The sequence below is a fragment of the Oryx dammah genome, unplaced genomic scaffold (assembly GCF_014754425.2).
Source record: "Oryx dammah isolate SB20612 unplaced genomic scaffold, SCBI_Odam_1.1 HiC_scaffold_20, whole genome shotgun sequence".
Taxonomy (NCBI): domain Eukaryota; kingdom Metazoa; phylum Chordata; class Mammalia; order Artiodactyla; family Bovidae; genus Oryx; species Oryx dammah.
In genome coordinates this window covers 69,225,066-69,250,047 of record NW_024070204.1, presented here as the reverse complement: position 1 = coordinate 69,250,047, position 24,982 = coordinate 69,225,066, and the positions used below count along the sequence as shown (strand labels likewise).

Genomic DNA, 24,982 nt, shown 5'->3' with positions numbered 1-24,982 from the left:
AAAAGGAAAGACCTCTAGTGGCCACTGGCTGAATTCTTGGAGGAAGCTCCTCACAGAAGAGATGGAGGGAGTAGAGGAGATACACACGTGTGTGCCCACCCCCCCGCCTCCCCCCCCCACACCTCTCACTCGGAAGATCCGTCCCCTCTTGCATCCAGCCTGGCCGGAAGGATAAACAATAATAAACTTGTTTCTTGGTTTCCGTGGGACTTGGTGAAGTTGGCAGTGATGGTGGCTTTCTGTCTGGTTTGAAAGGGATGGATAATTTCACAGACTCACCAGTCCCCTGCTGGGGGCCTCAGCAGGCGGAAGGATTGGACTCCAGGGCGGCCAGGGCAGTTGGCCCCCAGGGAAAAGGCTCCCCATCCCAGTCCCCAGCAATATCGCTGATGTTGGTGCTTGCACTCCTGCCAGCTCTGCATGTTTTCTGAACACCTGTGGCGTGTGTGTGTGTGGTGGGCACCCATAGGCAGCGCTGCCTTCCCCGGTGTGTGACCTGGTCCAGTGCTCAGAAGGGCCCTGTGGCTGTCTTTAAATTCTGAGGAATTTTTACATGTAGTTTTCTATTTTCATTTTGTTCTGAGCCCCACAGATTACATAGCTAGTCCTGCTGACTGGGAAAGCATACTATCCCTAAGGTCCTAATTGGAAAGAACCTAGAAGCAATTGAGAATCCATATCTTTAGGAGTTACTTTTGGAAACATGAACTTGAAGAACATTCAGTTGCCCTAAAGACTTGCTGTGGAGAAATGCAGAAGGAGCTTCCTGGGGACATCGAGGCTGTTCCTTCTATCACTGTCACTGAACTGTAAACCTGAAATTGGGGTTTTTTTTCACATTATAATTTTATAACAAAGGGAGAAGTTTTTTCATTTTTTGGTTTTAGCGGTTTTGTTTTTTTTAAAAAACAAAGATAGTAGTTTGTGATCAGATATAATACTTGGTTCAAACACAACACTTCCAGACCCACAGCTATGGTGTTATATCTGACACCCTTTAGCAGTGGGGACCCCTGGAGATACTTGCATCACCCCAAGCTTCCCATCCACCACAGGCTTGCCCTTGGCAGGGAACTTCCTTTGATTAAGCTGGCAGCCTAGTGGAATCTTACAGGAGACACTCTTGAGTGCCTTTCCCCAGCTGGTGGGTGGAGAGTCACTGCTCCCTTTACCAGATTCCCAGAGTAGGTCTCCCTCAATTCTGCTGGCAGACATTAGCCCTGACAGCTGCTGGCTTCTCACTGGCTGATTCATGGTCCAACCACCGACCCGCCTATAAGGAACTTCAGTGTACTCAAGGCACCGTAGAAGCCACTGATCCTTACGATGCATCCCTGGGGTTAGATATGGGTGGATTATTGTCCCACTTTACAGGTGGAACAATTGGAGATTAGACATGTAAAATTATTTGCCAGAAAATCAGTTGTCTTCAGAATGTTGATACAAGCTGGATCTCCTGACATCAATACAGTGCTCTTTTCCCAGTGTAAAGCACCTGGAGAGGCAATGAATCAGGTCCTTACTGTCTATATCTGGAGCTCCTATTATAGTCCTAGGCACATAATAGGTGTTCGAGAAATGCTTTTTTGGATGAGTGAGCTGATGAATAAGCCATAAGGAGACGTTTACTCTTAGACAAGTTTCACATGCTCATTTGCTAAGAAGAAATCCTCCACCCCTAGAGGGGGAGGGCTGGAGAGGGGTTACACTAGCAGCCTGGGATGGAGAGATGTTTTCCAGTCTGAAGTCAAGGAAACCGAGAAAGTGAGTCTCATGGCCCACCTCTCCACTGTTTCATGGCATTTTTATTTCTTGCAGAGTCACTTCGTAGCATGTATGACAGCCATCTTAAACCAGATGGGCGACCAGCACTATTCCTTCTATATTGAGACCTTCCAGACCAGCTCTGAACTTGTGGTGAGTCTACAGAATGCTTTGGGGCAGTGTTGGGAGACACGCTGTGCTCTTTAGATTCTTGAGAGTTTAGGGCAAGAGGATCTTCCCATGAACCTTGCGTGTGTGTGGGTCTAAGTTTGCAGAAATGTTCGTGTGCTTCCCTGTTTCTCACTCCCACTTAGGTTTGTATATATCACTCCTGAAATACATCTTCAGCCCATGTCAGATGTGAGCCCTGAGTGTCTAGTCTACATAGACTTGAAACCATATTTGTTGATGAATCATAGACATTTTGAGGCTTAAGAGCATGAGGATTGGAGTCACATGGTCTTGGGTTTGAATCCAGGATTTGTCACTGCGACTGTGGGCTACTTAACCTTTCTTAAGCCTCAGTTTACCCGTCTGTGAAATGGGGATCATATCATTTATGTTACGGCATTGTGAAGGGATTAAATGAGAGCACAGTAGCTCTCACACTGTAGGAGTCCAGTAGAAGGCAGCCATCATTGTATTATAATAACACACGCATAGAGAAGACTGGTCTCTGAGCCGTTTCCTCCTCTGGCCTCTCAGGATTCATCTGCTACAGGACCGTCTGCTGTGGCGGATGGCTGGGGGGCTGTACCTCTGCAGCAGGTGATGTCATCAGAAGAAAGCCCAGCCCAAGCTGCCCCAGAGTGCAGCAGACACTTTACCCTCAGTATGGAACCTTTGCCACTATCTCCTTATTACCACCAGCTTCAGGGGTTCTGCTGCCAGGGGCTCATTTTTCCCTCTCCTTGAAGGACAAAGGGAACCAGAATTGTGCCAAGCTCACAGACTGGAGAACCAGTAGGAAACTAATGTCCTGTCCCTTCAGCCATTTAGCTTTGAGGACTCCTCGCTGGAGTACGATTGGCAAGAAAGGGAACCTCTTTCTGGTTATACCAAAAAAAGAAAGAAACAAACAAACAAAAGGAAATCTAAATAACCTAAGGTTTTCTCCCTCCTCAGTGTCATGGGACATGGAAATAGAGAGACTGGATTCCTCACTTTTGATCCTCAGTGGAAGAAAGGGTGGAGAAGATGGTGGGAAACAGATTGCTCTGCATTGAATTATGTGTCTCTCCACCATCCCCCCAGCAGCTGGCAGAGGCGCTAGCAGTCATGCTTTACAAGTCTCCAGACTGCTTGCTCAAGGCCACACAGCAGTATACGGCAGAGGGAGGATCTGAACCTCTGTTGCAGTCCTTACACCATGCTAAGCTGCTCAGCCATGTCCAACTCTTTGCAATCCCATGGACTGTAGCCCGCCCTGCTCCTCTGTCCATGCTATTTTCTGGGCAAGAGTACTGGAGTGGGTTGCCATTTCCTTTTTCACGGGATCTTTGTGACCCGGGGACAAAATCTGGGCCTCCCACATTGCAGGCAGAGTCGTTACCATCTTTCCTACCAAAGCCTACACCATGGTGCACCTTCCCAATCAGAAGCCAAGCTGTCTATCTGTGAGGCAGAGGCCTTCTCCATTCCCACAGGAAGGCACTGTGCCTATGGCAACATCCACACCTCCCCAGGTGATCCTGAGGATGAACAGTTACACTCACCATCGTCATCCTGAGCATCTGGCGAACACTCACAGTGGGCTGGGCTCTGTGTGGAGCCGCTTATAGACAGTGTGCACTCAGCCAACCATTTGAGGTGGATGTTATCCCCATTCTGCTGATGTGGAAACTGGGGCTTTTGTCTCTGAATTTCCCTAGAAGCAATGATTGCTGGAAAGGAGCCAATCTCATTTCCAGAATTGTACAGTTGAGCTTAAGCAGTGATTTTCAAATTATATTTCTCCCAACCTCACTGTCTTCTACAATAAACACACACACATACATACATGCATACTTCAACCAGAGCTGTTTCTACTTTTATCTGTTTTATACATTAGGTTCCAAGTAAGATTTTCTCCAAACAAAAAATTCTGCTGTTAAAGTAATTTGAAAACCACTGGCTTAAGGAAAGAGCTCTGAACAGGTTTCCTATGGATTTTAAATTTTGCCTATAGCGAATGGGTGGCTCAGCAGTAAAGAATTCACCTGCAGTGCAGAAGATGTGGGAGATGCCAGGTCGACCCTTGGGTTAGGAAGATTCCCTGGAGAAGGAAGTGGCAATCCACTCCAGTATTCATGCCGGGAAGACCCCACGGACAGAAGAGCCTGGCAGGCTACAGTCCATGGCTCACACAGAGTTGGACACAACTGACCAATTGAGCATACACACACAAAGCAAACGGATGGGAAGACTTCATTTCCTCCTCGTGTCAGTGGTTCTCCTCTTTGCTATCTGCATTTGTCTTGAATTTGTGTTCTCCAGAGGTAGAAACAAGTTTGACCCTTTGCAAGCCTGGTGGGGCATGTTGAGGTCCAATTTGAGCCTCTTCAAAGGAGAGGGAGGGGGTCCCTGCCCTGTTTCCTCTAGCCTGCTCATGCGTGTGCCTGTGACATATGAATTAGCTGTGTTTACAGTACAGCAATTAGATGTTTCATTTTAATAGTAGTTTGTTTGCTCAATGACCTGAGATGCATCTATAAGTGTGGATTAATTCCTCCTCAAATACATATTTGGCAAGATGATTATAAAATTGCCATATCAATGAATACATTTACTCCTTTACTCCCAAACACAGAATTAACAGTGCTTTATTTTGAGAGGGTTTTCACATTCCATATTCATGTTCCACTTATATCTGTGAGACAGTCTCCTGCTAATCAATTGTAAGATTTCATTTGAAAATCCACCTCTATTGGTTTCATTGGGTTTACATAATGAAAGGCTATGCCCTTTCCATTTCTGCACCTCCAGAAAAGAAAAAAGAAAAAGTTTGAACAACTCACAAGATCTAGGTCCTTCCAGTCATTTCCTATAAAGCAAGATGACAGGTGTGTTTTGCTTTGCTGTTGTAGGACTTCCTGATGGAGACGTTCATCATGTTCAAGGACCTCATTGGGAAGAACGTGTACCCTGCAGACTGGGTGGCCATGAGCATGGTCCAGAACAGGTGAGCGGCCCCGCCTCTGGGGCCCTCAGCACCCACGTGACATCGCACTGGGAGGGGCAGGAGGTGGGGAGAATTTCTTTGCAACAGATCCTTTCTTTCTGCATTGAAACCCCAGGGGACTGCTCACCAGTTTTGAGCTATTTATTCATTATTCTTCATTCCTTTCTATATACTGAACTGGCTACTCCCTACCTTCCCCATCCTTCCAATACTAGTTAAAATATACTTTGTCTACAACACCTTCTCTAAACCTTGAAACAGGAGAGCTTAAGACCAGCCTTATTAAAATCGTACTATATTAAATTTATTCAAAATATATTCTGGGACACATGGTAGAATAAGTTTAGGAAGCATTGGATTAAGCAGAGTTGATTAGTTTTCTTTGGTACAGGACTTCTCAGAGCCTTTATGCTAATGCATTCTCTAAGAGGAAGATGCTAAGGGGATGCTATGGGATTTTCTAAGAGGAAGATATGGGATATAGCATTTCACAGATTTACCTGCCCATTGAATCATTCAGTGTGCATGTATTTATGTCTCCCTATGGGAAATAGATGGGGAAACAGTGGAAACAGTGACAGACTTTATTTTGGGGGGCTCCAAAATCACTGCAGATGGTAACTGCAGCCATGAAATTAAAAGACACTTACTCCTTGGAAGGAAAGTTATGACGAACCTAGATAGCATATTAAAAAGCAGAGACATTACATTGCCAACAAAGGTCCATCTAGTCAAGACTATGGTTTTTCCAGTGGTCGTGTATGGATGTGAGAGTTGGACTGTGAAGAAAGCTGAGCACCGAAGAATTGATGCTTTTGAACTGTGGTGTTGGAGAAGACTCTTGAGAGTCCCTTGGACTGCAAGGAGATCCAACCAGTCCATCCTAAAGGAGATCAGCCCTGGGTGTTCTTTGGAAGGAATGATGCTAAAGCTGAAACCAGTACTTTGGCCACCTCATGCAAAGAGTTGACTCATTGGAAAAGACTCTGATGCTGGGAGGGATTGGGGGCAGGAGGAGAAGGGGACGACAGAGAATGAGATGGCTGGATGGCATCACGGACTCGATGGACGTGAGTCTGAGTGAACTCCGGGAGTTGGTGATGGACAGGGAGGCCTGGTGTGCTGCGATTCATGGGGTTGCAAAGAGCCGGACGCAACTGAGCGACTGAACTGAACTGAACTGATGTGTATATAGTACTTATTAATATCTCGTAGAATACAAGTGTAACCCAAGATTAACTCAGATCCCACATAGTCCAGCCCAAGAGACAAGAGTAACTGTGAGCAATTTCCATTTTTAATGCTTTCTCTCAAATAATGTTATTTCATCAAAATGAAGTTCAAGTCATAGCACTCAGCAATATCATCTAATATTCCCTTTTTCCATTCTGTATCTCTGTCTCATGGTTTACCCAAGCCTCTCTCACAACCTTATTCTCAGTTCCTGTCCACAGACTCTTTTGAAACTGGGTCCTCTAGGTGTCTCTCCTTCCTTTTGCTCTCCCTTTCCTTTGGCCTCTTATATTTGTTTGAGGTGCCTCCCATGGAGAGGCTTCCCGGGTGGCTCAGTGGTAAAGAATCTGCCTGCCAGTGCATGAGACGCAGGAGATGTGGGTTTAATCCCTGGGTCGGGAAGACCCCCTGGAATAGGAAATGGCAGCCCACTGCAGTGTTCCTGCCTGGGAGATCTCATGGACAGAGGAGCCTGGTGGGCTGCAGTCCATGTGGCTGCCAAGAATCGGGCATGACTGAGCGCCTGAGCATGCACGCATGATTCCCGTGGGGACTCTTCACTCTACACTGGCAAGAAGTTTTGTCTCTCTCTACCTATTGCTCTTGCTCTGTATCCCAGGGGCCAAGAATTGGCTGGCAAAGACAGAAATGTCCTGAGAGGATGGAAGAAGAGGAGATGTTAAAGAAGCAAAGGCAGAAATCTCTTCAGTGGGAAGCAATGAGAAAAGAATGTAAACATTAATAATTTTGTCACTAGAAACAAATTTGAAATTTGTAGTCTTGAAATTTCTATCTCATGTTTGCCCAGGACTTTACTCTGGTCCCAGATGGCTTCTACCCCTTACTATTCTGACCTCTGCAAAGCTGCTCTTCTGTTATCCGGATGCCTGTGTGCCTAGCAAAGTGACTTTGCAGGCACACTTGCTCTTAGGGCCAGCTTTAGGGGCTGGTGAAGGGGAGGAGAGGTTTGTCAAGGCAGAAAGAGATAAATGTTTCTGCATTGGTGTTTGTGCTGGGAAGAGGAAAATCAGCCCAGCAACAAAAATGTCAGAATTCTTAGCCTGGGCTTATGTTGCACTGATTCTCCCTGTTCACATCACTCAGGTGGGAGTGTGGCTTTTACAATGCTGAAGGCATTGGTGGGAATTAGGCCCAGCCACATTACAGGTGAGAGGCAGGTCTCTCCCTAGCCCTGTGTCAGGATTAGCTTGCTGAGCATACAACCTGTGTAGCTGCAGAGGACTCTGCACTCCGAAGGGCCCTGCTGTCACCATCTTGGATTCTTAATACTTTTGGACTAGGAGAGTTGCATTTTCACTGTGCGCTGAGCTCAACAAATGATGCAGCTGGTGGTACCTCACATCAGTGTCCATCTACTCATCTGTGTTTGGAAGAAGCCGGCTCCCAAACTGCATTCGGATCCCTTCACTCTTTGCCAGTTGGTCAGGAAGGTCTTGGGGTTTTGCCAAATTTCATGAAGCATCCAGGTGAGTCATCGTCGACTCACCCTACATCTCAGAGACACTCAACTGTTCATGTAACATACTGTTTCATACTTCCTATGACTTCGCATAAACTAGGACTCTCCCCCCCTTTTAGACAGAACTCAACACAAAAGCATCTTAAAAACTCTTTCCCATGTAATTTCTCATTTATGGGGCCTTCTGGGATGCCTTTATGGTAGGAGAGCACGTTCCCGCCTCTTGGTTTGCACACACCCCCACATTATACTACTTACCCCCCTGAACTGTCACTGTCTCTTGTTGCAACTGTTCTTGCCACCAGAGAATGGCTCCTTGAAGGCAAGGACTAGGTCCGGCTAATCTCTGTATTTCTAACTCTTGGCACGGAACCTGACATTCCTAAACATGTATATAATAAACTGTCTTTGATACTTTGTAATAAGCTCTGTATATCCAATGGGTATTCATTTTTTAAAGTTTTTAATAGATATTTTAATTGTGTTGGAGGTGATTCATAGTGCTGTGTGAGTTTCAGGTGAACAGCAAAGTGATTCAGTTGCACATGTACATATATTAATTTTGTTTTAGATTCTTTTCTCATGTACGTTATCACAAAACATTGAGTAGAGGTCCCTGTGCTACACAGTAGGTCCTTGTTGACTATTTATCTTATATGTGGTTGTGCGTGTATGTGTGTATCCCAGACTCCTGATTTATCCCTCACCAGTACGTTTCCCGTTTGGTCACAATGGGTACTTATTGATTAGGATTTTTTTTTTAAAGAAATACAATTCAAAGTTGCCAAACAGAAAGAGAATTTATGGGCTCGGGCAATTTAAAGAGCCCAGGGTTATGGCTGCGGGCATATCTAGGTGCTCAAACAGTGTTGCAAGGGATCTCTATCTCTATCTCTGCTCTTTTCTCTATTGGCTTCATTCTAAGGCAGATGCTCTCTTTGCAGTAGAAACCTGACTGCAGAAATTCCAGAAATATGTCTTGTTGAATTAGCAGCCCCAGTAGAAAAAAGAAGCTTTTCCTTCAAGAGGTACAGCAAAATTCCCAGAATAATTTTCAAAGATCTGGTGCAAGCTACATCCCAATCCAGAAAACTCCGTGGCCAGTGAAATGAAATATGCTGTTTCATCAGGCTTGGTTCATATGACCCACCTTTGGAAGTGGGGAGGCTGTGGCTAGTTTTATACAAACTACAAAGTCTGGGAGCAAAGGAGGCTGGGAGAGTAATTCTTCAAAGGAAAATCTGAGAGTTACTACCAGAAATGGCTGATGACCAGACAAACAAATGCGCAGACATCCGCAGCTGATACAGAGTCAGGAGGATGGACGCCCAGAGAGGCGGGGCCTCCCCCATCAGGCCAGCCTCCCCTCCTGAGCTGCCAACAGTCATCCCAGAGGAAGCACACAGAAGTGCTTTGAAGGAACGTTCCTATCTGAAATCCCAGCTAGCCACAGACTTTAGTCTTTTGAGGGGAGACAGGACCCTAGAGGCAATACAATAGTCCTTGCTTCTTTAAACCTGCAAAATTAGAATATAGTTTTCTAAGGGACCTAGGGTTTCCCAGGTGGTGCAGTGGTAAAGATCCTGCCTGCCAGTGCAGGAGATGGAAGAGACTCAGGTTCATTTCCTGGGCTGGGAAGATCGCCTGGAGAAGGAAATGGCAACCCACTCCAGACTTCTTGCCTAGAGAATCCCGTGGAGAGAGGAATCTGGTGGGCTACACCCCATAGCGTTCCAAAGAATCAGATACAACTGAGCACACACATATACTTGTAGCCAACACCATTCAGGGTGCTTGTCACCGTTTTTTTTTTTTTTTTTTTTTTGGTGATCCAGTTGAAGAGATAGACTAATCAAGTAATCTCATAAATAATGTAAAATTATGGCAGGGTTATATAAGAGAGGTACTTTATTAAGTGAACTATAAGATGTGATCTAGATCTGTGCTCTGAGAGATGAAAAGCAAGTGTTGGGGTGGGAGTTGGGAGAAGAGTGTGCCAGGCCAACCAGAGCATGCCAAGCCAAGCAGAGCAGGTGCAAATATCCTGGACTAGGCAACTGAGCAGAAAGGCAGGCAAGGGAACCTAAGAAACTGGAGTCGTCTACTAAATAGAAACAATTGCATCTCTGAAGGAAATTCCTATATTTGAGATTAGGTTTGGCCCATATACACTATGACATGTAAAACAGCTAGTGCTAACCTGCTATAAAGCCCAGGAAACTCAGCTCAGTGCTATGTGACGAGCTAGAGGGGTATCATGGGGGGAGGGAAGGGAGGGAGGGCAAAGAGGGAGAGGATATATGTCTGTATATATCTGATTTACTTCATTGCACAGCAGAACATTATAAAGCAATTATCAGTTCACTTCAGTTGCTCAGTCGTGTCCGACTCTTCATGACCCCATAGACCACAGCACACCAGGACTCCCTGTCCATCACCAACTCCCGGAGCCTACTCAAACTCATCTCCATTGAGTCGGTGATGCCATCCAGCCATCTCATCCTCTGTCGTCCCCATCTCCTCCTGCCTTCAATCTTTCCCAGCATCAGGGTCTTTTCAGATGAGTCAGCTCTTCGCATCAGGTGGCCAAAGTATTGGAGTTTCACCTTCAACATCAGTCCTTCCAATGAACACCCAGGACTGATCTCCTTTAGGATGGACTGGTTGGATCTCCTTGCAGTCCAAGGGACTCTCAAGAGTCTTCTCCAACAGTTCAAAAGCATCAATTCTTCGGTGCTCAGCTTTCTTTATAGTCCAACACATCCATACATGACCACTGGAAAAACCATAGCCTTGATGAGATGGACCTTTGTTGGCAAAGTGATAAAGCAATTATATTCCAATAAAATAAATAAAAAAATAAGTTGAATTCAGAAATACAGCCTGGGTTTCAGACTTAGTTCTGCCAGCTTAACTTTCCTGGGAAGTCATTTAACCTCTTGGCATCTCAGTTTTCTGATCTGCAAAATGGGGATAATTATAATATCCATTTCATGGTGTGTGTGTCTGTGTGTGTGTGTGTGTGTGAGGATAGACTAGTTACTCCTCAGACCACTGCTGGTACCCGGGAAGAATTCAGGCAGTGGGAGCATTGCCATCCCCAGGTGCAGATCGAAAATGTAGCCTTGGACTGGAGAACCACATGCCTGGTGTCAACCAGGAAAGAGGACTGTTTTTCTCTTGCAGGCACATAGCTCAGCTTGTAGATTTCCTTCATCTTCTAACTATGGTGATCCCTTCCATTTATGGAGCACTTGAAATTTTTTCAGTTTTTGCATTTTGTTTGGTGTTATAATAGCTAACATGTATCACACACCTAGACTGTATACCTAGATGTATCACGCTCCCATTGTAAATACTTTAGATGTATTAACTCATTTAATCGTTGCAACAACTTTATGATATGATAAAATGTTGTAACCCACATTTTATACCTGAGGAAACTGAAACACAGCATACATGTTGCTAGCATGGTAGTACTTAGTGTTGTGTTACTAGCAAAAACCAGCAAAACCAGGCAATGAGTCTGTGGTTTTTTTTCCCTTTGCCTACTTCTTTATTGTATTTTTGTAAATTATGCAAATACGATATCACATCTACAAGAGACTTGGAAAATACAGAACAAACTTACATTTAGTTCTATTACATATTACAATTATTTTTAAGTAGATAAATTGAGACTTTTAGTTGGAGTTTTAATATCAAACTCTCAAAACTGAATAGAATGAATATAGAGATAAGTAGAAAGATTTAGTAGACCTGAAATACTGTTGTTGTTTTTTTAAAAAAAAAAAAAGGAAATTAACATGTGATACAGTACTATTAGCTAAGGTACAGATTTAGTTCAAATTTCACAAAATTTTATGTTAGTGTCCATTATTTATTTTTACACCTTATTCAAAACACCATATTGTATTTAACTGCATTGAGCAGCTTCAGGTGCTTGCAACAAATTCTGGTAAATTCTCTTTTCATTTTTATTGTATTACAAATATTTTCTAATTTTCCTTGTTGTGGCTTCTTAAATACAGCAATCATTTACAAGTGGACATTTAATTTCCCAATACATGAGTTTTTAAAGTATTTTTAATATTAATTTCTTATTTTAATATTAATGTCTCATTTAAGAGTCCATGTTCTTAGTCTCTACTGCTTTATCCTGTGAAATAGGCTTGTGTTATGAAGTGCATTGTAAGGATGTACAAACTGCGTATTTATTGGCTCAGATAACTTAAAGAGGCCCAAAGAGGTGACTTGCCCAAGGTCATGTGGCTAGTTAGTGGAAGATTTCAACATAAATTGGACAAATGAAACATACACCATGGTGTAACCCAGATCAGTATTTCCCAGAATGTAATTTTTTCTTCTCTGAAAATATGCAGCCTAAGCTCTATCCATTCATATGGCCAAAGTACAGTTCATATGTTGGTTGCCCTGTATGTTACAATATCTTCTTTTCCTTCCTTCTTCCTTCCTTTCTTCTCCCCCTCCTCCCCTTCCTCCCTTCCTTTCTCCTTTGCTTCCTTCCTTTCTTCCCTATTGAAAATGAAAGTGTCAGTCGCTCAGTTGTGTCCGACTCTTTGCCACCCCGTGGACTGTAGCCCACCGGGCTCTTCTGTCCATGGAATTCACCAGGCAAGAATACTGGAGAGGGTTGCCATTTCCTTCTCCAGGGGATCTTCCCAACCCAGGGACCAAACCCAGGTCTCCTTCATTGCAGGAAGATTCTCTACCATCTGAGCCACCAGGGAAGCCACTTCCTTTCTTTCTTCCCTATTACTTATATATTTTTTATGATTTTCTGCTTTTCTAATTTCCCTGTTGTTGCTTATTATGTATGTATGTATTAGTCATTTATGATTTATCTGCTTGTTGGAGGAGGGAATGGAGTTTTCCAGATCTAAATATCTCCTCCACTGTGTACTGCTTGTGTATGCAGACAGAGTGACATGTCTGCTGCAAGAAATACCTCCTGTGAGGGCATTTTTCTTTTTAGTACAGTGCAACATTCAGTAAGATCTGATGTATGTGGCATGGTTAATTTTTAAATGATCAAGTTCTTTGCAACATTGTAAATGAACAAAATATGCCTAGGAACCCCTTTCCCCCTCCTCTATCTGCACTTTGATCTGGAAATCCAACATTTGGGGTGGGGGTGAGGGGTGGTGGTTGGGGATTCAGACAGATCCTTGAAGCTTCTCTAAATGGAGTCCATCAACACAAACATACTGAGTGTCCTGGGTGTCAGAGTCTAGCAGGTGGACAGGTCCATCCATGCCATGGTGCCAGAAGGCAGGGTGCTTACTGTCTTGTTGGTGAGACAGTAAGTACGCCCATGGAAGTATGACCAAATGCTGCAGCCACTATAGTGAGCTCAGAGCACAGGGATGGCCCAGAGAAGTCAGGATTTACAACTGCCCGGGTTCAAATCCTGCCTCCACCATTTAATAGTTCCATCACCTCAGGTAAAGTTACTTAATCGCTCTGGACTCTGTGTTTCTCAGTGTAAAATGGGATAATATTAAGACCTACACAAAGGATTTTTGTGAGGATCAAAATGAAATAACATGTATAAAGTAGTTAGAATAGTGTTTGGCATACAATAAGCATTTCACAAATGTTAGCTATTATTTTAGCTCTCACATCCCTATGATCTGGGAATATCCACAGTATTTCACAAAAGAGACACACCTGTACTGGATCTCATCTATGTTACCGGTGACATATTTTGAGATCTCATATCATCTCTGGCACACACGAGGCACACAGTAGGGTCATAGTTCACTTCAGTTCAGTTCAGTCGCTCAGTCGTGTCCAACTCTTTGCGACCCCATGAATCGCAGCACGCCAGGCCTCCCTGTTCATCACCATCTCCTGGAGTTCACTCAGACTCATGTCCATTGAGTCCGTGATGCCATCCAGCCATCTCATCCTTGGTCGTCCCCTTCTCCTCCTGCCCCCAATCCCTCCCAGCATCAGAGTCTTTTCCAATGAGTCAACTCTTCATAGTAGCTGGCCCTAAAAAGCTGAACGGAGAAGTTCTTGGGGTGTGCAGGGTCACGCCTGTCAGTTTGCTAACAATCACTGACACCCACTCCCCCTTTCTCCCACCATCATTAATTTTTGCCACCTACTTCCTTTTTGTAGATCCTACCCACTCCAAAACCTGTCACCCAGAAGGAGGCTGCTCCATGGGTTTTTTTTAGCCAGCACAGCACATCTCATCCTGACACTCACCTGGGCCACCGGGTTCCAGTCCTGGAGACTGCCGCACCCCTAACTAGAATCCAGAATTCATAGAGGGGGACTTGGAGTGGGCCACGCCCTGACCATGAGCTGGGATCCTCTGACTTCTCAGTTCTATGATGCCCAGGACATTCATATATCTTCAATATATTTGTGTTGATTCAGTCCATTTAGAGAAGCTTTAGGGTTGTGTCTAAATCCCCAACCACCACCCCTCACCCCCACCCTAAATGTTTAATTCCTAGATCGAAGTGTAGATGGAGGAGGGGAAAAGAGGTTCCTGGGCACATTTTGTTCATGTACAATATTGCGAAGAACTTGTGTGTTGTGCGGGAAACCACATAAAGGCTCGGGGAAAAGGGCTTTCTCACGGCTACTAGGAGAAGAAGGACTCCCTTTTCCTGGCCAGCTCTTTTATCTCCATCTCCACATTTTGACCAGTAGGATCAATTCCATCCCGTGAACCATGGCACCAAGGGGAATGGGAGTCAGGGAGGCCCTCTCAGCCGTGGGCTTTCTCACTGGAAAGGGCATGTCCACCTCCAGTTGCCTCCTTTATTCACATCGTACAACTAGCGTGCGTGGGCTGATTGTCACATTGGAGTGTTCTCCTCCCCAGGTCCTCCTGCCTCCGAGCTGCAGGGTGGCTGGGCAGCTCAGGATAATGCCAACAATACAACTGGCGCTTACTAAGGACCCTGAGGCCCTGAGGCCCTGGGCCCCCAGCTTCATGCACTGCACCTCATTCCATCTTCACATGCGGGTCATCACACAGAGGGGAAGCAACCTGCTCGAGACCACAGCCTGGAAGAGCAGGAGAGTGGGAATGTGCCCCCAGGCAGGCTTGCTCAGCTCCTGCAGGCGTCTGGTGCGCCTTCCATTGCTGCGTCCCGTCCAAGGACTGATGCGTGCGGTGCATGGGTTTACTTAGGACATGAGACCCACAGGGACTCGTGGTTGTCTCCAGGATTGAGGATTTGTTCTGATACATGGAGGGAGGTAGGAAGCTGGGAACCTGGGCCAGCAGCTACAGAGAGGCTTCGTGTGGAGCAGTTTTCAGCATACCAGCCTGGAGTTCGGCGCACTTTCTGCTGGCTTCTTCCTGCCCGCAGCCACTGACTTATCTTATATTTGGCTTCTGCTGCCTCACAGAGTCGTCTGTTCATGGCTTCTACTCAGGCCAGGGTCTGTTGCATTCTCCCTGTCTGCTCTGCTTTTGAGATGCCTAAAAGGATTTGATCGACTACTCTCCAGGCTAGGGTGCCCTCACTAGATCACCCATGGGCTTCTACCCAGCCTGTGGAGGACTTGCCTGAGTCAAGTGTTGGTCCTGGGCCCATTCAGCTGTGGGCAGAGCAGCAGGATGATGGGGAATAAATGGGAAAAGGCTCCCTTGTGGGCGCGAGGAGGGGCATGCCCAGTGCTGAGAGGCCATGCAGGCTGGCCTTCAAGGGAGCCAGAATATCTCTATGGCTAACTGCAGATACTTTGAAGAAAGGCAAGCCGAGATTGGGTGGACTCTAGTGCTTACTGGCTATGTGAATGTAGGGAAAGTTTTGATATTTCCAGGGCTGAGTTTCCTCTTCTGTTAAATGGGTGCCACCATGACACCTACTTCAGTTTGCAGGATTAAATGAAACAATGTCTGTAGAGCACTTGGCACAGGGTATACACATGAAAACTATAATTCCCCCATCATTGTCATTATGAATGAGGTGAGCTCACAGCTTGGATTGAACAGAATTACAGATATTTCTTGGTGGACCAAATAGCAGGGTGGTTAAATACTGAGGTTCTGAAGGCAGCTTCAGTTCAGTTCAGTCGCTCAGTCGTGTTCATCTCTTTGTGACCCCATGGACTGCAGCACGCCAGGCCTCTCAGTCCATCACCAGCTCCTAGAGTTTACCCAAACTCATGTCCATTGAGTCGGTGATGCCCTCCAACCATCTCATCCTCTGTCATCCCCTTCTCCTCCCGCCTTCAATTTTTCCCAGCATCAGAGTCTTTTCAAATGAGTCAGTTCTTCCCATCAAGTGGCCAACATATTGGAGTTTCAGCTTCAACATCAGTCCTTCCAATGAATATTTAGGACTGATCTCTTATAAGATGGACTGGTTGGATCTCCTTGCAGTCCAAGGGACTCTCAAGAGTCTTCTCCAATATCACAGTTCAAAAGCATCAATTCTTTGGCACTCAGCTTTCTTTATAGTCCAACTCTCACATCCATACTGTAAAAACCATAGCCTTGGCTAGATGGACCTTTGTTGGCAAGAGCAGATGGACCTCTGCTGTCTAGGTTGGTTGTAGCTTTTCTTCCAAGGAATAAGCATCTTAATTTCATGGCTGCAGTCACCATCTGCAGTGATTTTGGAGCCCCCAAAAATAAAGTCTCTCACTGTTTCCACTGTTTCCCCATCTATTTGCCGTGAAGTAATGGGACCAGATGCCATGATCTCAGTTTTCTGAATGTTGAGCTGTAAGCCAGCTTTTTCACTCTCCTCTTTTACTTTCATCAAGAGGCTCTTTAATTCTTCTCTTTCTGCCATAAGGGTGGTGTCATCTGCATATCTGAGGTTATTGATATTTCTCCTGACAATCTTGATTCCAGCTTGTGTTTCTTCCAGCCCAGTGTTTCTCATGATGTGCTCTGCATATAAGTTAAATAACCAGGGTGCCAATATACAGCCTGGACACACTCCTTTCCCTATTTGGAACCAGTCTGTTGTTCCACGTCCAGTTCTAACAGTTGCTTCCTGACCTGCATACAGATTTCTCAAGAGGAAGGTCTGGTATTCCCATCTCTTTAAGAACTTTCCACAGTTTGTGGTGATCCACACAGTCAAAGGCTTTGGCATAGTCAATAAAAGAGATAGATGTTTTTCTAGAACTCTTTTGCTTTTTCAATAATCCAGCAGATGTTGGCAATTTGATCTCTGTTCCTCTGCCTTTTCTAAATCCATCTTGAACATCTGGAAGGTCACGATTCACATGCTGTTGAAGCCTGGCTTGGAGAATTTTGAGCATTATTTTATTAGTGTGTGAGATGAGTGCAATTGTGCGGTAGTTTGAGCATTCTTTGGCATTGCCTTTCTTTGGGATTGGAATGAAAACTGACCTTTTCCAGTCCTGTGGCCACTGCTGAGTTTTCCAAATTTGCCATCATATTGAGTGCAGCACTTTCACAGCATCATCCTTTAGGATTTGAAATAGCTCAGCTGGAATTCCATCGCCTCCACTAGTTTTGTTCATAGTGATGCTTCCTAAGGCCCACTTGACTTTATATTCCAGGATGTCTGACTCTAGGTAAGTGATCACACCATCGTGATTATCTGGGTTATGAAGATCTTTTTTGTACAGTTCTTCTGTGTATTCTTGCCACCTCTTCTTAATATCTTCTGCTTCTGTTAGGTCCTTACCATTTCTGTCCTTTATTGTGCCCATCTTTGCATGAAATGTTCCTTTGGTATCTCTAATTTTCTTAAAGAGATCTCTAGTCTTTCTCATTCTATTGTTTCCTTCTATTTCTTTGCACTGATCATTGAGGAAGACTTTTTATCTCTCCTCGCTATTCTTTGGAACTCTTCATTCAGATGTTTATATCTTTCCTTTTCTCCTTTGCTTTCACTTCTGTTCTTTTCACAGCTATTTGTAAGGTCTCCTCAGACAGCCATTTGGCTTTTTTGCATTTCTTTTCTTGAGGATGGTCTTGATCCCTGTCTCCTGTACAATGTCACGAACCTCTGTCCATAAGTTCATCAGGCATTCTGTCTATCAGATCTAATCCCTTGAATCTATTTCTTACTTCCACTGTATAAATCAAAAGGAATTTGATTTAGGCCATACCTGAATGGTCTAGTGGTTTTCCCTACTTTCTTCAATTTGAGTCTGAATTTGGCAATAAAGAGTTCATGATCTGAGCCACAGTCAGCTCCTGGTCTTGTTTTTGCTGACTGTATAGAGCTTCTCCATCTTTGGCTGCAAAGAATATAATCAATCTGATTTTGGTGTTGACCATCTGGTGATGTCCATGTGTAGAGTCTTTTCTTGTGTTGTTGGAAGAAGGTGTTTGCTATGACCAGTGCATTCTCTTGGCAAAACTGTATTAGCCTTTACCGTACATTTGTTTAAATCCTACTTTTACATGTATTAGCTGGCTTCTTGGGAAAGTTGATTAAATTCACGTCTCTAAAATGAAAATGATTATCTAATGCAGAGAGCTAATGTGAGAATTAAAAATGAAAAAAAAAAAAACACACACAGAAAGTAATCCATGACGAGTACTTAGTGCAGAGCCTGATGCTTGTTGGTACCTGTGACTGTGATTATTATTAACTTTTTTAGAGCCTGCTAAGCATCTCAGAGGAAATACAGGAAATATTAGGTTGATATTTGATTATGAATTTTTTGTTTGCAACAATTCAAGTTCATTTTTTAAAGTAACAGAAAGAGTTGAGTGTGTTTTCATTACAACCCACTTCAACAAATTAATGCTTAGGCTTTAAGCACAATTTTTTTTTTTTTTTAGAAAATATAAAAGACATGCGTTTCCAAACCCATATATGGGAAATCAAAGTCAAGTGATATTCTGATTTCCACAGGATGGCTGCAGAAGAATCCAGAGAGAGGGAGGAGCCTTGGTTTACTGTCTTTCAGCCCCTATCTGACACTGGTCCCTACCATCTGCACAGGGGGCTAATTAATTCCTGGTTATTGGACTGGCCTTTGCGAGGCAGAGACAGATTTAGGTTGACAATCAAAATAATAACTGTTACTGAAACTACTGATAGTTTTATTGCTGCTGCAAATGTGTAAAACCCCTCATTTTGGTATCATATTAGACAGTCTAAGATGTTTATACATAATATGACAGCCACTCAATGCCTTTCCATCTGGGGAATCAGATACTAATCTTTAAGGAGAAAACATAAGTGTTTTTGCAAAGGCATACTAGCAAATGACAGAATAACAAAACTGAAGAGATCTCACTTTTGACAGCCTGATGGGGTGAAGGATTCTGCGGGATTTTTATTTCCTGTCTTTACACAGTCCTGCTGGCTGCAGCTTGTCCCTTGACTGTCCGTTCTGCTGTCAGGGGTCCCTGCCAGTAGAAGAATGAAGTAATCCAGAGGGTCTGGGCGGCCACAGCTACCATATTGCTTCTGTCACCCTGTGGCAGGCGCTCTGCTCAGCACTGACCATACATTTGCCTTTATGCCCTGGAGAAACCCTGTGAAAGGGGTTACACTGCTGCTGTTTTGCAAGCAAGGACACTTAAACGTCAAGCATGATATTAACATGTCCCAAATCCACACTGCTGAGAAGTACCAAAGCTAGAAAACACATCCAATTTTGTGTGTGTGTACGTGTGTGTACAAATCTTGTGATCCTGATACCAGGATGCATTACCGTCTTTGTTCAGTGAATATTTAGTGTTTAAGGAACACCGGCCCAGCTTCCTTACAAGCAACGCCTGATGTAACAGAAGCATTGCCTGATGTAGCTATAGGCGCCTTTCCCACGCTCATGGCCCACCCGAAATATATCTGCCGCTTAGATGGACATTTCCTGTGCATCCTGAGAGCTTCCTTCTTCCTTCATTCCCTGGGCTTTCTCTGGCTATAGGAGATTGCTCAGCCCACCTGCAGGGTAGACCAGAAATGCCAGGGACATAAAGTCTCTAGGAGCAACTTTCAACCAGTGATGGGCTGGCATTAATGGGGAAACAGCCCAGGATACTTCTCATGTTCCAGTATGTTCAATACAGTCTCTCAGAAGCTCCCAAGGAGAACTGAGCCCCAGTTAGTACACAAAGCAATAGCCTCCTAATAAACACTTTCTTTTTCTGGCTTCCCATGGGTAACCAAATAGACATTTCCTCTGGGCCAGCCACTCAGTAGAGAAATTACTGACTGTCTACTATTAATCAAAAATTATAGACTATGATACAGGTAAGGTCTGGACCCTGCCTCTTAGATTTTGCAAACACAAGCACCATGGGACTTGGCCACAGTGAGGTATGTAGCAGTTGGAAGGTAGCTGCAAAATCCAGGAGAGAAAGTATGGTGGCTTGCTTCAGTGGGCAGTGGGTGATGAGAAGTAACTGAATTTAGATGTTTTTTGAAAGTGATGCTAAGAGGTTTTGCTTACAGGTCAAGTGTAGATGTAAGAGAGAGGGAAGTTAAGGATGCTGAGTCCTCCCCACACCTTGAGCAACTGGAAGAATGGAGTTGTTGTTAACTTAGATGGGAAGATGACAGAAAGAGGCAGGTAATAAGAGCTGAGCTTCTGACATGGATATTTGAAATGCCTATTAGCCATCCAAGTGAGAGCACAGAGCTGAGAGCTGGAATGTAAGTTGGAGCTCAGGAGAAAGGCCAGGGATGAAGATATCAAATTTGGGAATCAGAGGCATGTAGGTTGGAGAGTAGATGACATTATGGAGTGGTTCTCTGATTTCAAGGCAAGTACAGTGGCGGAGACAGTCATTATTGAATCACAGTAGAAATAGAAATAACTTCTCGTAGACGATGATCAAGTCTGGGAAAGGCAGTTGCACTGACTGTCTTTGGAGTCCTTAAAGATGCAACCGACCATGTCCTAAAGCATTTAGAAGGAGGTGGCATTCTACACAAAAGAACACAGCTGTCCATTCAGAAAACCACTTAAAGCAGAGATTACCATGAGAGATGATCTTAGCAAAGAAGGTGGGGACAGTCACGGAGGACATTCACTGTCGAAAGAAAGATCTTGGACTTATCTGTGGGCCTTGGGGAGCCAGTGAAGTGGGTGATCGACAGAATCGGGGCTCTTGCACAGGGCAAGGCATTCCAGAGGTTGAAAGGGCAAGAGTTAAAGGCTGCAAGGGCAGTTGGTAGGGGGGAAGGAGAGGAAGAGATGGATGGCGAGACATTCAAGAAGAAACACAATTTGACAACAGGTACAAAAATGTTCAATAAGCATAAGATTTGATCAGCATTACCACTTCCAAGAGAAGGGCCGAAAAGGGGTGTATATGGGAGATGCAAGGAATACATAAGAGAGTGGTCACTGAAGCACTGTTTACAAGAGGCAATGCTGAGAAGCAACGTAAAGGTCCGTCAGTAAAAGACTGATGAAAGAAACTGTGATGCAGCCATACGATAGAATGTTCTTCAGTGATTAAAAGGAATGATATGTATCTGAATTCATTGGCATGAAAGGAACACACAGTTTATTGTCAAGTAAAAGAGGCTGTGAAACAGAATTTATCATTTAACCCCATTTATCAAAATGCTATCTTTAAAATATGGTTTGTGTATATATGTCTAGGGAGACCTTTGAAATTCCGTTCATCAAAATGTCAAGCATGGTTTTCCCTAGATGATAGGATGGCTGGTGTGTTGTTTGTTTATTTATTTTATTTGGGGGGAGGCAATTTTTCTTCCTATCTTTCTGGATGACATGAATTTTCTGCCACAAGCTTGTAACAGTTTGAACAAAAGACAATACACATTTTCTAAAGGAAGCCAGACAGGGCCAGGTAAACGCGGCCCCGGGTCCACAGTGTGAGCAGGTGCTAATGTGGGTCGGCCAGCCTCTTCCTTCAACCTCCGGAGCGCCCGCTGAGGGCCCTTCAGGCTGAAGCACGGGGGCGGGACATCTAGGGTAGCGTGCTCAGATGGCCTGCTGACCTTCTCCCCTCTTCCAGGGTCTTCCTGAGAGCTATCAACAAGTTTGCAGAAACCATGAACCAGAAATTCCTGGAAAACACGAACTTTGAGTTCCAGGTGAGTGTAAGGCACTGGGCGTGCCTTGGACTGTCCTGGCAGGGCTGTTCCAGCGACCTGGCTGGTGGCACATCAGACACATCCCAAAACACGTGGGAGCTATGCCTGTGCCTCGGGAGGTCTCCATAGAATAAAGTGCTGCGGGTTTGGGGAGGGAAGGAAGTACTTAGTGTTTGGAACCCAGTCCTTGATTAAACAGTCATCAACTGAGGAGCATATGCAAATGTGACTGTGTAATATATCGTGCTAAAGAAGAGACTTGCATTCATTCATTGTCAGAGTGGGTGCTACCTTTTAAAAATTTATCACTTTTTTTTTTTTACTTTTTTATTCACTAGTACCTAGAACAGCAGCCATTCTTAGATATTGAAAGATGAAACTCTGACTTTCTGATACGTCCAGAAATCACTTTTAGCATGCAGACAAGACCTGGGCCCTCTGTGAGCTCCAGAGGCCCTGGGCAGACAGGGCAACACATCTGCTCACGGCCGGCAAGAAGAACCAGCTCCTCAATGCCTTGTGGACAGGCCTAGGCTGCTATTTCTGGCTTGAGGTGTGAGAGAGAAGACCCTTAAAAGGGAATTTCCCCCTCCAGGGAAGCCCCTCATCCCCAGGATCTCTTCAAGCACAAGCTTAGGGAATAGCCAGCAAACTGGGGCAACGGCTTTTTCTGCCAGCTCGTCTTGGGTGTTCAGTTCCTGTCTGGGCTCTGACCCACTGAGCAACCTCAGACAAGGCCTGGACTGCATCCGTGTCTCAGCGGACTCTTCTGTAAAATGCTCACAGCGCCTCCCCTTGCTACTTTGAAGGAGTTTTTCTGGAATGGAAACGTGCACTTGCTTGGGAAATTCCTGATCCAACACTCGTCCTCCAGGAGGTCTCCCTACCTGGTCCTCTCTGAAGGTCCCCACAGCCCCCGGGTCAGTGAGCATCGCCCCTTAGCCTCTAGTATCTTCACAGTGCTGGGCGCTGCCTTTCTCATCTGCCTACATACCCATTCTCTGTCTTTCCTCTGGTAGAGAGTCAGTTTGGGAGTATGAAGCCACAAAGACTCTATGCTCTGTGTCTGGCACAAGTAGACCTCTCTGGGGAGGAGAATAGTCCCTGAATATTCATTAGAAGGACTGATGCTAAAGCTGAAGCTCCAGTACTTTGGCCACCTGATGTGAAGCGCCAACTCATTGGAAAAGACTCTGATGCTGGGAAAGATTGAAGGCAGGAGGAGAAGGGGACGACAGAGGATGAGACGGTTGGATGGCATCACTGACTCAATGGGCATGAGTTTGCGCAGGCTCCAAGAGATAGTGAAGGACAGGGAAGCCGTGCTGCAGGCGTGCTGCAGTCCCACGGGATCACAAAAAGTTGGACACAGCTGAATGACTGAACAACAACAACTTGGGGAGGTGACAACTGGGCTGAGGTTTGTGAGATCCACTCCGCTAGCAGCACCAGCCTATAAATACTCAGTAAATATTATCTTTGAATAATATTATCCTCATAGCTCAGTCGGTAAAGAATCTGCCTGCAATTCAGGAGACCTGGGTTCGATCCCTGGGTCAGGAAGATTCCCTGGAGAAGGAAATGGCATCCCGCTCCAGTATTCTTGCTGAGAGAATCCCATGGACAGAGGAGCCTGGCACGCTACAGTTCACGGGGTCTCAAGAGTCGGGCTTCCCCGGTGGTGCAGAGGTTAAAGCGTCTGCCTGCAGTGTGGGAGACCTGGGTTCGATCCCTGGGTCAGGAAGATCCCCTGGAGAAGGAAGTGGCAACCCACTCCAGTATTCTTGCCTGGAGAATCCCATGGATGGAGGAGCTTGGTGGGCTACAGTCCACAGGTCCCAAAGAGTCCGACACGACTGAGTGACTTCAGTTTCAGTTTCAGTTTCAAGAGTCTGACACGACTTAGCAATGAAACCACCACCACATTATCTTTGAATACAATTCTCTCCCACTACCTTGTATTTAAATCAGGCAACTGAACTAGAATGATAATGATAAAAGGAACAGCTGCCATTTTCTGACAGTGTTGTACGTGCAGGATCTCACACTTTCTGCCTTATCTTTCTCAGTCCTTCCAACTGCCCTGCAAGGTAGTCACCATGGCTATGATTTTCTCTGTTGGGGGTATGTGGGCACTGAGACTCCCAGGCGATGAGCAGACAGCCTGAAGTCACACAGCGTGTCAGTGCAGAGGTGGCCTGAACCCACAGCAGTGGCTGGCACCGGAGCCTGGAGATCACTGTGGCCACAGGCTAGAGTTGGAACTTCACCCCCACACTGGGTTGATTGCTTGGCAGGGCTGGGTGAGAGGTATAAATCTTTGACATGGAAACACGTCACTTCGGCTGTTTGAATCCGGAGAAGTGTTTGATCCCCTTCCAAATGTGGCCCAGAAGCCTGCAGGCTCCAGTTACGAGCATGTGATCTGGGAAGTTAATAAGGCCATAGCTTTTTTGAAGGGGCAGCTTGGAACAGCATCCCTAGGGGCCGGCGGCAAGGCAGCGTTTATGCCATAAAACCACTGGCTGGTTTGCTCGTCTCTTTCCATGGGCGTTGGCAATGGCAGCCCCAGCCTGGGTTTCCTGACTCTGGCTCTCCTCCATGGTCTTAAGAGGATACTTTCCAAGAGAAGCTCAGATTCATGCCATTCTCTTAGGTTTATCCAATTTTCCTGAAAATAAATCTGCACCTAAAAGTTGCCCAGAGAAGTAGGGGCTTCATACATGGAAGGTTTGCACTTAAGAGCTCTGTGACTTTAGGCAAATTACTGAATCTCTCTGTGCCTCACTGTCCTCCACATCAAATGATGGCACCAATAGTAGCTATCTTATTGGGTTGTTGAGAGGATTGAGTGAACTAATTCATGGGAAATACCTAGAACAATGCCAGGAACGTGGTGGCTGTTTAATAAGTATTAACTCATTACAGTTACAGTAATTGATGGTGACTGTGGTGATGGCGATGGTGCTCCTAGACATGTCAGGTCTGGGAACCCCTGTGTCAGTCCTCTGCAAACAGGACCGTAGGGAGGCCCCTTTCTGGACACTGCAACACTGCCTAGGACTGTCACACCCATGAGATTTGTGAACTGGAAAGTGGCCAACATTACAAAGTGAAATAAGTCTCTTTTCCTAATGAGACTTCCATATATATTTATTGGGAAGCATTCAAGAAGAGGACCATTCTTCAACCTTATCTTTGTTCTGCCTTCACCCCACTCATGTGAGAATGGATTTGTTCTCTGTACCCTGCTGGAACACTCCTTGTTTCCTTCTTATGCATTTAATATCAACAGGAACAGCATCCATCACTAAGTGCTGCTGGCCTGGGCAG

The 24,982-nt window shown here is 45.1% G+C and overlaps 1 protein-coding gene across 1 annotated transcript in view; it reads left to right on the top strand.

The window, feature by feature from the left end:
- DOCK2 (dedicator of cytokinesis 2) overlaps positions 1–24,982 on the top strand; it is a 456,743-nt gene that overhangs the window by 341,637 nt on the left and 90,124 nt on the right. Inside the window, exons 28-30 of the mRNA XM_040262783.1 lie at positions 1,819–1,917; positions 4,830–4,924; positions 21,571–21,649. Coding sequence (XP_040118717.1) covers positions 1,819–1,917; positions 4,830–4,924; positions 21,571–21,649 — 273 coding nt within the window. The remainder of the gene's footprint in view (positions 1–1,818; positions 1,918–4,829; positions 4,925–21,570; positions 21,650–24,982) is intronic.